Genomic DNA, 18904 nt, shown 5'->3' with positions numbered 1-18904 from the left:
ATTTGCCATTATAAAAATAGGTCATGTGGAATTTTTTAGGAAGTTAATTGCTGTATGTTGTTGCTATATACTGTAACATGAGATTCTCTTTCTTTTGGTGCTACGGATGCCATGTGATTAGGTGGTCAGACAAGCACAAACTTCTCAGGAGTCATACCATGACAAAGCCAGAGAGCACCCTGATGAAGGTAAGAGCGTTGCTGCTGAATAACCAGATATCATCTCTTTTTTTTTGTCTATACACTAAAGTGACCTACTCTGACATAACTTTGTAAGATTATATGTAGTATTATAATTAGCTAATATAATAATTAGATGCAGTTTTTTATAAAATTTAATACAAATGAAAAAATGTGGCAGAATTATTTGGTTTTTAAAATTTGTCTGTATTTTGGTGGACATGTGTCTCTCATGGTGGAGAAACAGTTTAGTGATATAAGCATATGGAGTAATATTTTAAGTGTTAAAACATTTATTTTTCTTTTCTTCTTCCCGTCCCCTGAAACCGTCAACTTACATTTTCAATGATTTAAGTTACTGATATTATTCTGTATTATATGAAGAGTTTAGTTTTTCTTTTCTTCTAAAATAAGAATTGTATATATACATATCTAGATATAGATATAGATATAGATATAGATATAGATATAGATATAGATATAGATATAGATATAGATATAGATATAGATATAGATATAGATATAGATATAGATATAGATATAGATATAAAATAAGAACTATAATAGATGACCCATGCCCTAGTTTTTTGATGGAACAACATATGTGTTAATGTCATGGTTGGGGTGAGAAAAGGTAGGCATTATTTGAAGGCAGTACATTAAATTTCATTTTGATTCTTGTATTCCCAGTGTCTAGTACATAGTAAACTCATAATAGATGCTTGTTCATAGATTAATTGGTAGCTTAATTTAGGAAGATGTAGCATTACATTTTGTATTTTTTAAAGTCAGTCGTAATTACAAAATACTGATAACTCATCTGTGTGACCTTGGCCAAATCACTTAACTCCTCTGGGCTTGTTGCCTGTTTACTCCTCCTTAAAATGAGGGGATTGTACTGTGTTCTTTCAATGGTCCTTTCTAACTCTAAATCCTATGATCCTTTAATCTTCTATGATCCATTTCTGGCATTTACCGTTTGTTTGCTTTTGTTTGGAGGTGTAGGGGCAGGCTGGGAGGGATAGCTTTAGAATATATATTTGATAGATTAAAGGAAGAGCTTCATATGAGCTAATAGGTCCCAATAGTTGGTAGGGTTCCCCTGTATGCCACTCTACATTTCTCTTCTCCTTAATTGTGTACAATTGGCATGACCAAGATGAATTGTTCATACATGCAACATGTCAGCCAGCAGAGGAAGTGAAGCTGTCTGACTATATAATGCCATACTTTCTTCTTGGCCACAAAGTCAGTGATAGAGAGAGAAAAATCTATGTGCACAGAAAAATTCCAAATACTGGCTGCTATTGACAGGATGTTGGTGTCACCATAAAATGGAGCCCTGCAGAGTAAACCTTTTCTAAATTTAGAATTTTGCTCATATTTGTCAGATACAGCTCTTTTCCTGTCATTTTACATTTCTTTTTTCTTTTCTGATAACTAAGACAGGTTTTTTTTAAGGGCTGTTATTATTGGTGACCTAAATGAAAGATAGAGATACTGATAATATGTCGAGACATGGTCAATGTTATGAAATTTTGGTACCATATTTGTTCTCTTCAATGTCTGTATGCTGCCTTAGTCCACATTGTCAAATTAAGTCAGGTGGACAGAATTTATTTTTTAGAACGTCAGTCTGTAAGTACATGGGACCACATGTTTTAAAAACATCTCTTTTAAAGCTAGGTTTTTTCCTAGAGCCCAAGTACACAGGTGCTGCCAGTTTAAAGTATATACATGTATAAAATCTTAATTCTATAAACAGGTCTTTTCTGTAGGGTGAATATTTGCCCTTGTGACTATTGAGCTAGAGATGCACAAATAAATTGACCTAGAAATAAAAAAAATCAATGGATCATTCATCATTTGCTTGATTTTTAGCAGGAAAACATCCAGATGGAGGATTATACAACAAGGGCCCATCTTACTCTGGTTATTCTGGGTATATAATGATGCCAAATATGAATAATGACCCTTACATGTCAAACGGATCTCTCTCTCCGCCTATCCCTAGAACAGTGAGTAATATATTTCTATTTAAAGTTGTTGGTTTTTTCCCCCCTCCAGATTCAAACATTAGTTACTGTCTTTAAGTATTTGGCTAAAAAAAATACTTGAATGTTTATATGTTATACACTAGCTCTCAGATTGGATAAATGCATTTGTGATTACTGGACTTGCTATAATAGGAGTTTTAGGAGCTCGACCTTTGAGTATTAGCTTTTGAATTAATTGGAGATATCCTCATATATGACATGTGAATTTCAATTTTGTTTTGCATCAACTCTGTTTTAATAACTAACCCCCCCCCACACACACACAAACTACAAGGATACTATGCTCTTTATATAGAAAGGAAATTTTTAATAGAATCTTCCAGTTATCTAAGTACTACATAGTTTTTGGTGTCCAATGGTTATCAAAAAGGAGCATAATTAAATAGAAAGAATTAGGATGGTTATAGGGCACATTTAGGTTAAAAAAAACCCAACACAACTTTCCATTTATTTGTCAATAATACTACCACTTTTCAGCTCCATTTTGAATTTTTACAAGGTAGTATATGAAGATATTACATCGGGGACTGTTATTCTTTTAAGCAATAGATTGAATGTAACTTTGAAAAAGTTCTAAGTCACGTTGGCATAACATGTTAGAATTTCAGACTGTATTAATTGTCAAGTGTGTTCTATGTTCCTGGGAAGAGTGAAAAAAAAGAGAGTAAATTCACTTGGTAGAAGAAAGTCTGATAGAAAAGTCTGATTTATGTAGCATTTGAATACTTGTTTCAAAAACAAAAATAGGTTGGCCTTTTTTACATAGAGATGACATTACTGACCTGTGAGTAGAGCTTGACTGAATTATTTCTTCTGTAATGGTTAGGTATTTATGTTGATCCATCTACTATCTTTTTACCTTTTGAATCAAACACACCTAATAGATTAGTGTTTTTAAAAAACTGTGGTCCTGGGTGGAAAAAAAAATGATACTAGCTCACATGGCCAATGATCTTAGTTTCATGATATATAATATGGGGTGTTAAATATAGGGACACAAGGTATTTTAATAAATGTTTGCTGATTGACGGATAGGGAAAAGGTTATGTTATTAGTAACACGAACCATTCACCTTCCAGTATCCACCTAATTGGACCCTTTACCTCATCAAAAAAAATTCACAAAATCACCCAAGGTTGATTAAAATATCAACAGCAATGAATTCATGACAATGATTATTTTTGATGATCTTAAATGTCTTTTGTTCATACCTTTAAAATGATTGAATACATATTATTAGCTACATAGAACTAGCTTTACATAAGTACTGTGGAGTAGAAATTATTATTTTTTCTATAAAATATAAAAACCAATGTTTGACATTTTACCAAATGAGAATCAATCAGACTTTTAAAAGTAGTTTGGCCTTTAAGCAATTGATTTTATTCTTTTGGTTGGGAAATAGACCTTTGGTGTTTCATCACAGGAAATACTTAAGAGCACAGGTGTTGGCCTCCCTCCTAAAAAGGTGAATCCATTAATATGACCAAATAGGATTAGGCATTCTGACTCTTAATCATCAGATGTTTCTCTCTTTTTAAAATTTCCAAATATGCAAGAGAACTTATATTTGGTAGACTAAATAAATGTTAAATATAAGATATTAACTTTAATGTTTGCGTGGGAGAATGTGTTTTGATTGTAGGAATTTTTTAATTCCTTATTCTTCATTTTTATTTTTAATTTTAGTGCTGGAGTCTACATAGACTTAAATAGGAACATCTAAATAGCATGTAGCTTTGGGCTTACCAAATAAGAGAGCTTCTGTTGAAAAATATTTCGGATAACAATTTTTTCAGCACCCTGAATTATAGCTTCCAATGTGCTGATAAATATACACATATATGGCCATTAGAAAAAAAAATCTCATGCCACATTATTCATGATTCTTAGAAGGTAAGACTGACCTGACTGATCTTCCCTTTACGTTTTTTTAAAAGTCCACCGACCCAAATTTTTTGGCACTGATAAACAAGTCCCAAGAAAACCCCCAAACTTCTCTGCCCTCTTGAAACCAGTGCTCTTCCCTTTCTACTCCTCAACTTAGTCCAGCAGAAACTGCTTGAGGATTTTGATTATGGGGTGGCTAGGAGAAAAGTACTTGGGTAAACCTCAAATCATTTGTATAAATGTGAGTTGTTGTTCTAGTGATTATTTCAGGGGAGATTCTGGTGATCATGTGAAAGCCTTGTATTTTCAGGGAATTGATTGAAACTCTGAAGTCAATCTGTTGAGCAGTTCTTTGCTTGGGCAACTTATGGCAGAGTCAATATAGTGTGTGTGTGTGTGTGTGTGTGTGTGTGTGTGTGTGTGTGTGTGTAGCTTGATGGCTTAAGACGGTAAAGGCTGTGGGTAGAAACCATTTCCCCTTGCTGACATGGTTATCTTCTGCCTGCCATTTTTTTTCCTGCTACATTTTTGAACAAATTTCTCTTAGGCAATGTTTTCTCGTGGTACTCTGGAGTTTGCATAATTCCAGAAGCTGTTCAGGTCTAGCCACAAGGCTCTGTGTGTTTAGTTATAGAATATTTTTTTTAGAGTCCAACTGTACTGCAGTCTTTGCTTTTTAATGCTTAACAGCTGGGTTTTGGTTGGTTTTTTTTTTTTTAATGTGTAAGAGATCAAAAACACTTTAGCCGGAAGACAACCTCCCAGCCTTCCTCCTACTCATTCACCTCAGCCTTCCTGCTCGTTCGCTGTGTTCTTAGCTGCTTTGAGCTTCTAACTGCTTCTGGAGCCCTCGCTAGCCTCAGCTAGGTTCCCATCAAAGGTGTCAGAGGTAGGTGACCATTTGTGTGAGCTTTTGGGTCTTGGGTGGCAGCCACCCTGTGGCATCCCTGCCATTTGGTATTTGCATAACAAAGCAACCACTTGTTTATTGCATCTGTTGCCTGGAGGTGTTAGGACTGGAAACCACCTGGTAACCTAGGTTCCTTTCCTAGGAAACCCCATTCAGAGCATCCTCAGTGATTTGTACTTATTGGCAGATGAACCTGAAAATGCCAACGATGACTAACGAGTGTTAGCTACTTCTGTGAATGGAAGATATTTCATTAATTCTAAATACAATTGCCCTTCTTTAGGTATACACACACTCAAACGCATGTTAGAGAATCTGATTTTGTTTGTTCGTTTTTGTTGTTTTTTCCCCTTCCGGGATTTATGGAGGTTAATTTTTACAAGATGTTTATGTGAAATCCAAGGGAGGGAGGAAGTGAGTGGGGATCACAAAGAAAAAGACCCACGAGGCATTAATGTGTTAACTCGGTAAAAGTTTATTTGAGTTTGTCTTAACAGAGACTGAAAAGAAGATACAGAAGCTTCATTAGATGTTTTGAAGCAGGAGCCTAGGAGATCTTATTAGAAGCACACTGCAAAATTTCTCTGAATACCAGTAGGTGAAATTGGTTTCAGCCTTGTTGACTTCACTGTGGTTGCCTTTAGTGTAACTGTCTATTCATGAATGGTGTCAAACTGCCATTTGTCCCTTATAGCCACACAAAGACTTAACACCTCACGAGAGAAATAATTCGCTTTTCTTCAGGTCTATAGAGAGGGGAAAAGCAGCATCAGTGAACATGTTCAGGAAGCGAGAGCAAAAGCTGCTGTTCAAATTCATACCCAAACCACAATATCACCTGGATTGTGCAAATATTGCTAATTTAATCCTTCATTTTTTTTTCCTGTTGTTTTACTAGTGAGAGAGGATGACACTATGTGAATCAGATTTGTTGAAGGTGGCATTTTTCATATAGTAAGGCCTTTTGTATTGTATCCTGATTTGTATCACTATTATTGAGGATTTCATCTTCCGTTTCAGTGTTTCAGTGTTACATGACTTTTATTTTAAGGAAGTCAACATTTTTAATTATGTGATGGATAGAATTACTTTCAAAATAATTTTTCTTTAAATTCCTCTCAATCTCACACATGCATACATTTAAGCACAGCTTTAAAAAATCTATTTGAAAGTATTAAAGCAATCAAGGCATTTGACTGTTCTTTAGCTTTAATGAAGTTCCAAATGCTACTATGTATGATGCCAATGTACAGACTTAAAGGTGTTGTTCAGTTATGCTTAAATCTTCATTACCTCATTTGGAGGTTTTCTTGGTAGAAATACTGGAGTAGTTTGCCATTTCCTTCTCAATCTCATTTTACAGATGAGGAAACTGAGGCAAACAGGGTTAAGTGACTTGCTCATGGTCACTCAACTAGTAAGTGTCAGAGGCTGGATTTGAACTTAGATATTACTAACTGCAGGCCTGGCAGTCTATCCTGTACCACCAAGCTGCCCTAAAAGGATAAGTAGTAGTGGAACTAAGACTTGACTTTGCTGAATCCTTATTGACACATTCCATTCCGGCTCTAGATCTTATGAACCTTTTCACTACTTAAAGAAATCAGCAATTTCAGCCCTTCCTACTCTTAAAAAAAAAGTTCCATGAATTTCTGTGCTTTTTAAAAATTTACTACCTGAGTGTTGGGGCCCCAGTGATGACATTTGGCCTTTCCATAGTCATGCAGTCCCAGGCTGAGCCATATTCTGAGGCTTTCCAGTTTTGCAGGACCTCCAAAAACATGTACTCTTCACACACACACACACACACACACACACACACACACACACACACACAGAGAGAGAGAGAGAGAGAGAGAGAGGAGAGAGAGAGAGAGAGAGAGAGAGAGCCTTGGATCACCCTTTGAGAACTTAGGGACAGCTCCATTCTAATTGAGGCATCAGAGTATGGTCTTAGGGGAAATATTTCTTGATAAACTTATTTTCTGGTCATTTGTACACTCTGGTTGGAAGGAGAGTTATTTATTCCTTCACCCCACTCCCAACCTGGTCTAGGGAACATGTTTTAATTGTAGGTAGAAGGTTGGTAGGCTATTGAAAAGACATCACTGCCAATTCTGGCTCAGCATGGTTAACATCATCTAAGACAAGTCATCCTGGTAGAGAGTTCACTAATGCAAAATTCAGAGATTTCTCAAGGACAAGGACTTTTTAAAAAGTACACTCAGCCATAGAATATTTGCTATGTTAATGTGTTAGGAAGACATGAAACAATGGTATTCATTTTAAAATTCCACCTCCTTTTCCCTGAAGCAACCTTATGGCATGATTAGTTTTTCTCTAATATTCCCCGAATAATATGTTTTGGAGTGTTAAGGTGGACTGTATTATTTATAGTTGGCTGTGCTTGCAAAAAACATCAGTGTATAATAGGTAGGTAGGGGATGAACTACCTCCTAAGTGATTTATTGCTCTATTCTTGGGGTGGTGGAGCTATCTCTGTCTGTAAAAGAAGGGAGAATCACCAGTTTCACGGATGTTTATGAGATAGCGTAAAAAAAGAGAGAGACTGAGCCTGTCATTCAGTTAGAAGCTATTAACCCATATGGACTTTGAGTTATATTTCTAATAGTGAACCTGGATTTGTAGTAATTTATCCATACTCTGCAACAGGTGGTAAGAAGCTCAGATAGAGTTGGCCATTTAGAAGTAGGATCTGTGGTTGTGGAAACTGGTCCATCTGGAATGTAACTTGTGGCTTTATTAGCACCATGATGGAGCTAATCTGTCATTCTTTGATAGGCCCTTTTTAATTAATCGTGGAAGACTTACTCCTTAAGCATGATTTTCCTTGATTTGTACTACTGTATTTTTTTCTCAAATAAGATACTAGATCAATTCTTGATTCTGAGCCTCTTTTTGCTCCATATATGCATGTGTGGACCTTTTTGGTCTCCTCAGAATAATCTTTTTAAAATGTACAAACAATTACATTGAAATAATTATAAAAATATTTTTAAAAAATAGTAGACTCCAATATAAGACCTCTGTGTGTGTATGTGTGTGTGTGTGTGTGTGTGTGTGTGTGTAGAAACTTATTTTTCACTGCTTTTGGAACAAGATTTGAAATTTAAAAGAGAAAATATGTATGGTATCAGTGTAGATACATGGGAGAACACCAGAATGTTTATGTTTTAACAAAGAAAAGTATATTTAGCTTATCCTCAGGCAAAACCAAGATTCAGTACTTTGTTGGTGTTTCTGAGTTGGGGGTAATCCTTTAAAAATCTCTTTTTAACTAGTGTCTTAGTTAAAGTTACTTCGCTTCTGTTGAAATGAACCTTCCTTCCTCTTTCTCTATATGTATATATACCCATTCCTATATTTACATACATATGCATACACAAACACATATGACTGTTTATCTCAGCTAGATTGGACATGCAGAATCTACATGAGCCTAATTAGCAGGGAGCTTTGACCAACATAAGCAGATTCAACTTTTCTTAGACGAACTGGTGCCCTGCTCTCAACCCCTCTCGTCCTGCCTGGGGACCTCACCATATCCATGCCAAACTTAGTTTAGACATCCAATCAGCATAGCCAACTTCAGCTCAAACCCACAAGTTGAAGAGATTTGCTGGCCTCAGCCTCCCCAGGTAGCCAGGATTACCGATGGGTATATCACCATGTTATCTAAAGTAGCTGTTCTTAACTTGGGTTTTGTGGACCCCCAGGAGATCCATGAATTGGTGGGGTTTTTTAATATATATTTTGATAACTTTCAATATAACTGTCTTCCTTTGTATTTTACTTTGTGCATTTAAAAAGATCATTCTGAGGAGGGGTGTGTAGCTTTATTGGGGTCCATGCCAGAGGGGTACATGACACAAAATAAGGTTAAGAACCACTGATCTAAAGTGACTCAGTACTTCTCTATCACGCATTTACCACTTCTGCTCTACTCTGTGCTAAGCACCAGTGAGAAAAGAAAAGTCAAAAACAATCCTTACTCACAGGGAGTTCACAGTCTAAGACATAATTAAGAGTTGTTTCATGTGTGTGTGTGTGTGTGTGTGTGTGTGTGTGTGTGTGTCTCCAATGCCCAGCACCTCAAAGAGCTTACATTCTGTGGGGGAGACAACACATACACATTATAAATATATGCAGAATGCATAAAAATAAATATATAAATATGAGCGAATTTTGGGAGGGGGGAGAAGGCACTAATACCTGGGGATATCTTATAGGAGATAGCATTTTGATTGGGGGAAAGGCAGCCTTTGGACTTCATTGAAAGAGTTAGGATAAAACTTTTTAGTTCCTCTGTATGCACACAAACTCATATTTTTAAACCCATGACCAGTATGTTTAAATATATACACATTTAGTTACTTCTTTTAATTCATGACTCCATGAAGTAATAGGCCTTTCCTCTGACCCAGGAGTCAGGTGGAGACAAAATTGATTTCTCCATGTTCCTAGGTTGAGCTGTTGTCCAAACAACCTTTACAAGGGTTGGAGGTCCCCCAAGAGATAAACCTGAAAAGGGGCCAGGAGAGAGCACAGGTCTTAGATTATTGGATATCTTAAGTGCTAGGTTTTCATAATTCATCCTGGGCTATTTAGAGTGCAATCAAGGACAATTAAGGAAATTTAAGTCTCCATATATTTACACAGTGATATCTGTAGTTGGCCAAACCTCTCAAATTAAGGGGTAATGTGGCTCACACCTTCAGGGAGAATATAATAGACATTATATAATGTAAGCAAGAGATAAAGCAAAGGAGATAGTTTTTGTTGCCTCTCTTTTTCTTTCTCAACAGGTTAAACATGATTACAAGAACTCTTACACGTTGATATTAGGGGTGGAACAATGTGGGAGAAAGTTGGAGAGCTTTTTAAATTTTATACTTAACAAAGCATTTGTGAGACCTTTAAAAACTGTATTACAGACCAAATGGCCATTCTACTCATGTTCCTAAAATGATACAGGATGAGACTTCTCAATCACCAAGTATTTATTTATTAATCATCTACTATGTGTTTGACCTCATGTCTAGACGTTGTAGAAACAAAGACGAACAAGAAACAGTCTCTGCCCTCAAAGAGCTTACATTTTATGGAAGAGTCAACATGCACACATACATATGTGTGTGTATATATATACACATATGTGTGTATATGTGCAGTTATTTTAATGCATTCTGTCTACATATATGTATATGTATATAAACACACATGTATGTGTATGTGCGTGTGTATATATATCTATATATTATATATATAGATATATATATTATATATATATGATGCATTAAAAATAAATAACACCTGGGGACATCAGGAAAGGCTTCTTAGAGGAGATAGCATTTGATCTGAGCTTTGAAGGAAGCTAGGCATTCTAAGAGGTGGAGGTGAGGAAGAAGAACATTCTCAGCACAAGGGGCAAAGTCTGTTCAGAGGCGTGAAGATGAGAGATGAAATGGATTGTGTGAATAAGAGGAAGGGGACCAGTTTGGCTAGAAGTATTGTGGAAGAGTAGACTGGAACCAGGTTACGAAGGGTCTAGAATGCCAAAAGAAGAAGTTGTATTTGCCGTAGGGGTAATAGGGAGCCTGTGGTAATAGGAGAATTGAGCAGTATTATGACATGGTCAGACTTGGGCAATTTATTGACTTATGTTGTTTGCAGAATCCAGTGATTTTTTTTTCTCTCTTTCATATGGAGGTTTGTCCCTGAGAGGGCTGGGAGTCGGGGAATTTGAATTTTTAAAAGCTTATTTGTTGTACTCAGTACTAAACCTACTGAAGGGACATAAAGAGAGGCAGTATAGTATCCTACTGTAACCAGGACTGCATTTGGAGTCAGAAGATCTGAGTCTGAATCCCAGCTCTGACTTTGGTCAAGTCAGTTAAATCATCTGGGTCTCAGTTTCCTCATCTGTAAAATGAAAGAGTTGGACTTCATGGCCTCGATCATCCCTTACATTTCCAAATCTGTGATCTAAGACATCAAAATTGTGCAATAGAAGTGACCTCAATGTAATGTTTGGCTATCAACCTCCAAATGAAAGCATACACTGAAACAAACTAACAGAAGAAAAGTCTGACCTGTTAGGTTTTCCTCAGCAAAAATGTATCCTCTTTTTTTTTTTTAAAGGCAGCTGTAGCAGATTGCTTATGAACTTCAAGGTTATATTTGCTGTACTAAATGCTCAGTGCATTCTTTTTTTTTTTTTTTTTTACTTTCCAATGTGAATGGTGAAGTAGAAATGCTTTGTGTTATTGTAAGGTCTCTGTTTCTAAATCATCCATCATATCTAACAAAGATGATGAGAAAAGAGAAACTTTAAGGAGGTTTCTCAAGCATTCCCAATATTTAAAAATTTTTATCGTTTCTCCAATTTGAAATATTGTGTTTGGGGGTAGGGCAGTTGGAGGCAGGGGAGGGTGGAAGGAAGGGAGAAGCCAATTTTTTTATTTTTTAATCCTGGATCTACTCTGAGCAAATTAAAGAGTATAGCTATAGAATGTGAAATTTTTATGTAGAAATTAACAATCATTATTAGGAGTAAAACAGAATGAAACTTGGATCCTAATGTAAGGAGCATGTTATAATGAGTCATAGGACCTCTTCCCTAGGTGTTATCTAATTGAAGATAAAGCCTGATAGGAATGTTTTTTATTTTTCAAAAGGGTGCTTGAAATGGAAATGGATTAGTAATAATAAGAAAACTGCCTTCAAGTGAGCTTTAGTATCATATGGTTAATTCTTTTCAATTCATTTTTGTTCTCTACCAGATACTGAAGCCTTTTTTTAAGCATTTGAGATATTTTCAGACATTAGAAAAAATATTTGGTGTGGTTTTTCTGGATGTTGAAACATCACCATTCCTCTGGTACAGTGAGTTATCAGCAGGGAATGTCCCCTGCAGGATGCAGAAGAATTTCTTGATCCTTGTGTTAGTAGAGAAGGGAGCAGAGAAGGCACAGGTGAGAATCCAGTAGAATGGAGAACCTCAGAAGAGAAATAAGATGGTTTAAAAAACAAAAAAAGGAGGAGGAGGAAATGGGAAAAGCTGATCTTTGCTCTCTCCTCTTTGTCCTTTCCTCATAAGGAAAATGGTGAGTCAATGCCGAAAATACTTTTGAACATTGGGTAGAGGAATTTGTATTAAGATGTTTAAAAAATCCTTTGGCTAAAATACAAATTCTAATTTTCCCAAGATGGCCATTCTCTGATAAAAAGTGGTGATTAGCCTATCACTCCAGACTTCACAAATTCATTATCTCATTGTGACTCAGGAGAGCTCTTGACTTTACTTTGTGCATCATAACCCTCAAGCAATTTGGATAGTAACTGTGGTCCAGATGTAGCAAATAAGTCTGTAGTTCTCCTAAGAATTAGCACGGTAGTAACAAAGGTAACTTGTACTACTGACTACCAGAAAGATGGGGGAAGAATAGATTCAGAATGAAATCAACTAAAATTAAAAAAAAAAAAACAACCCTTCTTGAATCAGGTTTCTTTGCCCCAGTGCAAAAATAACACAGAGGAGATCCATGGGTCTATGAATAAGAATAAGCTAATTTCTTTCCTTAGTATTTTTATTGAAATCACATTGATTTCCTCTGCACCAGTGGTTCTTAACTTATTCTGTGTCATGAACCCCTTATGCAGTCTATGAACCCTTTTTCAGAGTTCATAATAAATAAAATAAAAATACATAGTATTAGGATGGGTAGTGAAGATAATGATGTAACTTTTTCCCATCTAAATTTACAAATTACCCCTGAAATCTCTCAGTGGATCCCAGGTAAAGAATCCCTGCTCTATACCTCAAAGAATCCAAAGGCCAAGAGATTTCTTGGAAGGGCAACATGGGGAAATTTAAGCTTCTGTAGTGGGAGAAGGGGAGGGGGAGAGAGGAAAGGGGGCGGGAACAGAAAAAGAACCAGTTTCTCATCATTATCAGGATTTAGATCTCTCGATAAACTGTTATGAATAGCAGATATATAACTGTTGTCGAGCCAACAGTTTACATTCAAGATTGAAAACATTACATAGGATTTTTCTCTTCTTTATTTTCTTTAAAAAATAAAAATCTTGGATGACTAATTGAAGTGAAGAAAAGAAGTAGCTTACCAAGAAGGCTACTATCATCTTTTACATATACATTACATATTCTCTGAATCATTGAGATGGAACTAAAAACATGCTAGGGGAAAAATCAGCATTTGTTGCAACTGTGGTAATCAGTAAGGAAGCTGTTGCCAACAGCAGGAGGAAAATAATGATCTGAGTATTCTTGGCAAATCTTGAATCCATTTATTCCAGTTTTACTCATTTACTTTTACATTTTTTATTTTTTTTAACAATTATCTCCAGTTTGAAATTCAAGAATTTAGTTCGTCCAACAGATTGAGTTGAAGAGTATTTTTATTAAAGCAATCGTTAGCTGTCTGTGAATGCAAGACTAATTTTCAAATAGTTATAAACAAAATTGGCATGGCCATATTGTAATTGTGATTTTCTGATTATTTAATAGAAGCATAACTTAAAATACTGTTTAAATAAAGTTAGTATTTCAGTCTGGACTGAGGTGACATTTATTGCAAGGTCTCCATTTTTAAGGCTTTTTTTTTTCAAGAGTACAATCTTGATGTCCTTCACACAGACAAATAAATGTCTGATGGCTTCTGTCTATAGGAGTACCTGTTTATTCATTGCTTAGAGGTTCATTTTAAGTACTGGTACACAAACTTTAGGTAACTCCTACTTCACCCAGAAGGATGCCTTTTAAAAAAAAATCTCCATTTTCTCTGTGATCTCATTTTGTGGAGCCTGTATCTTGGGTACCCAATCAAGAAAGTGAAAAAAATCTGCAATTTTTGTCCTATGCTATTGTAGTGTTTTGTTTTTGTTTTTTTATTTCAACTTCACAGATGATTGCAATTTATATTTTTAGAAGATGTGGTTAGATTTAGCACTGCAGAATCAAAAACCTCCACAATGTCAAATTCTATGAAATGTCAATAGTTCTTTTGGTCATCTAATTTTTAAGTCTCCCAGTTCAAATGACAGTACATTAATTATATAAGAAACTGAATGTGGGTGCAAGCTTCTGGTTTTAGGAAACTTTATTAGAAGAATACTGCAAAGAAAAAGACTGCCCAGAAAAGAGAGCAGTTATTTGGGCAAAGTGAGGATCTGAGACTCTGACTCTTGTGTATTATGTACAAGTAAAGATAATATTTTCTTCAAAGGAGTTTGAGATGTATTTGTTAGTGCCCATTAGTTAAAGAAGATGAAAACAGATTTCTTCTATTTGTGTATGCGTGCATGTGTGTTTAGACCTGAACTGAATTATGGGGCTGAAGTTTTCTCTATAGCTTTTAGTGAGGGCAAAATCCCTTAAGTTCTAAGAAACCAAAGGATCACTGTTGTCTAGTTCCTACGCCCCATGGTGCAACCTTTCTTTTGGTCTACACAAATCATATAAAAGTCACAGGAAATGGAAGAGTCTGTTAGGGTAAGTGTATCAGAAGCAGACACATTTTAGTAAGATGCTGGGTTTTTTAATGGTAATTCTTTGTGCTCATCCTCTCTCTCACTATGCCTCACTATGCCATTCCCCCCAGGTCTTATGTGGACAAGATAATTAACCAGATGGCTTTGGAGTGCCGAATTTTGTACTTTTTGGATTTTTTTTTTCTGGTAAATGGGGTTATCTTTATCATGACAGTGCTGACTCTTTGCAAATGAAAATATCCTGCCGAAAAAAAGTGTTCTTGGTACATAAGGCAATTAAAATGTGGTTTGCGTTTCATTTCTAGAAGGAGCTGTTAGCTATAATCTTTGTGATGCCATGATGTTAGGCTAAGTAAGAAAAATTAGTTTAGAATCATCCATAATCGTGATCACTCCAGGGAAGTTGTGATCACCATGCGTTAGAGTTTTTTAGAAAAGAAAAAAGAAAACCCCAAAGAATGTTTTTCTGTTCAAGATATTATTAGCCATGAACCATCTTTCCTTAGTAAAATGATGCGTTTTTTTCCCCCTCTACTTTGTTTCAACCAAGCGGATGGGATTTACCTATGTATGCTCACTCTAAGCTACCCCATCCTGAGAGATATGGCCTGTTTTCTTATTATATTGGCTTGATCTTTTGCCCATTTTATTACAGAAAGGATTGCTAATTATCTTAGGAAATGGATATTCAATGTGTACACGGATTGTCTCTGGAACTGTAAATATAAGTATAGTCCTATTTTATTTCTGCGCTTCCCCCAAAATACTTCTTCACATATTAGATGGATAAGCTATTAAAATTTTTAAAATATAGATGAACTATAGCCTGTGCATTCTCAATTCTGTATCAGTGTTCATATCTTCTTATTGACAGGTATGATGGGATTGTGACCAAATGATTTTAGGAATGTATCTATTTTGTGTTGATAATAGTTGTTTGCATGTTATCTCCATCATTAGAAAGTAAGTTCCTTGAGGACAGAGGCTGTGGTTTTCTTTGTATTTCCAGTGCATAGTATAGTGTCTTCTACATAGTAAATATATAATAATGAGTAGCATTAATAATAGTAAGCATGGACATAGTGCTTTAGGGTTACAAAAGCACTTTACATATATTAACTCATTTGATCCTCACAACAATTCTGTGAAGTAGGTACTATTTTTATCCCCATTTCAGAGATGAAGAAACTGAAGCAGGCAAAGATTAAATGATTTGCCCGAGAGGTCACACAGCTAATAAGTGTCTGAAGCTGGACATTTACTTGGTGTTCGACTGATTAACTGAATAGCCACTACAGAGAAAATTTGCCTCTCTCTCTCTCGCTCTCTCTCTCTCTCTCTCTCTCTCTCTCTCTCTCTCTCTCTCTCTGACCTCTGATTCTGTTGAGATAGAGAAACTCTACCAATGAAAACTAGCAACTCCTCTGTAATTTATAGTCTCAGAGGATTTCCTGAGCCACTTGCCTGGGGTCACAGAGCCAATCTATGTCAAAGGCAGAACTTGAACCCAGGTCTTTCTATTTCTGAAGCCAAACTCTGTTTCTTGTACATATGACATCTGACCCTTTGGTTTTATTGGAGTAGGTAGCAACAGGTAGAAAGAACATTTGATTTCATTACGCAGACATGCAGGCTACTTAGATGTCTGATTTCTGCAATAGCACTGGATGCCCTGAGTTACACAATTTGAAAAATTACTTGGATAATTTTTTTCTTCAACAGGAACAGAAAAACATATCTTTCTGTCATACAGTCAGTTTATCATTCATTCAATGGGTTTTTTAATGAGTGCCCATGCTAATAGAGATATGCTTGGCACTGTGAGGACTGCAAGCCTGTGAGAGACTTAAGGAATTTACTGACTAGTAGGAAGCATATGGCAGGTACAACAATCGTAGCAAGTCAAGGGCTGCCTCATGCCTGATGGAATAATCTCAGAGGAATGGGCCTAATCCTCCAATTTATTCCCAAGTGTACTCTGCTTAGGGCTCTAGTCCTTATTACTGTCTACTGGAATCCAATGTCTTACAAGGCACTGTTCACATTTGTTTACAAGTTTTGGTGTGTTTTTGGGGTTTTTTGCTGGTTTTTGTTAAGAGAGCTTTCCATTCATATTGTGACTTCAAGGTATTATGTTTGGGATATTTGGTGGATTTGTTTCTCAGGATGTTATATAGGCTTATATTAAGCTTAGATTTTTTCCATTGAGAATGAAAAGTAATTGAATTAAGAATGGATATTAAGTAAACTGATAAGACAAAGGCTCATAACTATTTATGGAGCAATTTCTTAAAATTTAATATTTCATTTTCCCCAATTACATGTAAAAACAATTTTAATATTTGTTTTTAAAAATTTTTGAGTTCCAAAATTTCTCCCTCCTTCCATCCCCTCCCCTTCTCATTGAGAAGGCAAGCAATTTGATATAGGTTATACATGGGTAGTCATGCAAAATATATTTCTATGTTAGTCATGTTATGAAAGAAAACACAGACAAAAAAAACAAAAATAAAGAAAAGGAAAAAGCATGTTTCAATCTGCACTCAGATGACTCCATCAGTACTTTCTTTGGATGTAGATAGCATTTTTCATCTTAAGTTTTTCAGAATTGTCTTGGATCATTGTATTGCTGAAAATAGCTAAGTCATTCATAGTTGATCATATGCTACTGTTGTTACTATATACAATGTTTTCCTGGTTCTGCTCATTTCACTTTGTATCAGTTCATGTAAGTCCTTCCAGGTTTTTCTGAGAGCACAATAGCATTCCATCATGATCATACACACAAGAACTTGTTCAGCCGTTCCCCATTTGATGGACATCTCCTCAATTTCCAATTCTTTATTACCACTAAAAGAGCTGCTATAAATGTATTGCACATATAGGTCTTTTTCCCTTTTGTTTTTTATCTCTTTGGAACATGGACCTAGTAGTGGTATTGCTTGGTCAAGGGGTATGCATAGTTTTATAGCCCTTTGGGCATAGTTCCAGATTGCTCTACAGAGTGGTTGAATCAGTATACCACTTCACCAACAGTGCATGAGGGTCTCAATCTTCCCACATCCCCTCCAACATTAATTGTTTTTCTTTTCTGTCATATTAGCTAATCTGATAGGTGTGAGGTGATACCTCAGAGTTGTTTTAATTTGCATCTCTCTAAGCAATAGTGATTTTGAGCATTTTTTTCATATAATTATAGATAGCTTTGATTATTTTGTTTGAAAACTGCCTATTTGTATCCTTTGACAATTTATCAATTGAGGAATGACTTTTATTCTATAAATTTGTCTTAGTTCTCTATATATTTGAGAAATGAGGTCTTTATCAGAGAAACTTGCTGTAAATTGTTTTTATAGTTCTGATTACTATGTGTTTCCCTCCATCCTATTTTCCTCCTATTTATCCTACTCTCTTTCTCTCCTTTCACTTTGTCCATTTTCAAAAGTGTTTTGCTTCTGACTTTTGTCTCTCCCAATTTGCCCTCCCTTCTCTCAGCCCCCACCACCCACTTTATCTTATCCCCTCCCCCTCCTACTTTCCTGTATGGTAAGATCCCAATTGAGTGTGTATATTATTCCCTCTTTGAGCCAATTCCAATGAGAGTAAGATTCCTTCCCCATTTTTGCCTCCACTAAAAAAGTTCTTTTATGCCTCTTTTATGTCTTATAATTTACCCCATTTTGCCTCTCCCTTTCCCCTTCTCCACTGCATTCCTCTTTCTCACCTCTTAGTTTTATTTTTTTAGATAATTATCCCATCATATTCAACTCTCACCCATACCCCTATCAGTATATATTCCTTCTAACTGCCCATTAGGGCATGAATGAAGAAATGTTTAGTAGTTACAAATATCATTTTCCCATGAAGGAATGTAAACTGTTTAACTTTATTGTATCACATATTATTTGTCTTTCCTGTTTACCTTTTTATGCTTCTATTGAATCCAGTATTTGAAAGACAGATTTTCTATTCAGCTCTGGTCTTTTCATAAGGAATATTTGAAAGTCCTCTATTTCACTGAATGGTTATTTTTCCTGCTGAAGGATTATGCTCAGTTTTGCTGGGTAGGTGATTCTTGGTTGTAATCCTAGCCTTTTGACCTCCTACAACAACATATTTCAACCTCTCCTATACTTTAATATCAAAGCTTCTAAGTCTTGTATTATACCGATAGTGTCTCCATGATATTTGAATTGTTTGTTCTTGGCTGCTCGCAGTATTTTTTCCTTGGCCTAGGAGCTCTGGAATTTGACCTTTTTTTCTAGGAGTTTTCATTTTAGAATCTCTTTCAGGAGGTGATTGATGGAGTCTTTCAATTTCTATTTTACCCTCTG

At 35.7% G+C, this 18904-nt stretch overlaps 1 protein-coding gene across 7 annotated transcripts in view; it reads left to right on the top strand.

The window, feature by feature from the left end:
• The window catches only part of LEF1 (lymphoid enhancer binding factor 1), a 181492-nt gene that overhangs the window by 4084 nt on the left and 158504 nt on the right, over positions 1-18904 (top strand). For 4 of the 7 annotated variants that reach the window (XM_021001390.2, XM_021001385.2, XM_021001391.2 and 1 more), the window contains exons 2-3: positions 122-188; positions 2064-2197. In XM_021001390.2, the coding sequence (XP_020857049.1) occupies positions 122-188; positions 2064-2197 (201 nt within the window). Of the gene's footprint in view, positions 1-121; positions 189-2060; positions 2198-18904 lie in introns of all 7 variants that reach the window. The other 3 variants (XM_021001389.2, XM_021001384.2, XM_021001386.2) reach the window with 1 other exon arrangement.

Source organism: Phascolarctos cinereus, unplaced genomic scaffold (genome assembly GCF_003287225.1).
Source record: "Phascolarctos cinereus isolate Bilbo 61053 unplaced genomic scaffold, phaCin_HiC Scaffold_9;HRSCAF=440, whole genome shotgun sequence".
Taxonomy (NCBI): Eukaryota; Metazoa; Chordata; class Mammalia; order Diprotodontia; family Phascolarctidae; genus Phascolarctos; species Phascolarctos cinereus.
Note: the sequence above shows the minus strand (reverse complement) of the source record. Positions and strands in the feature narration are given on the sequence as shown.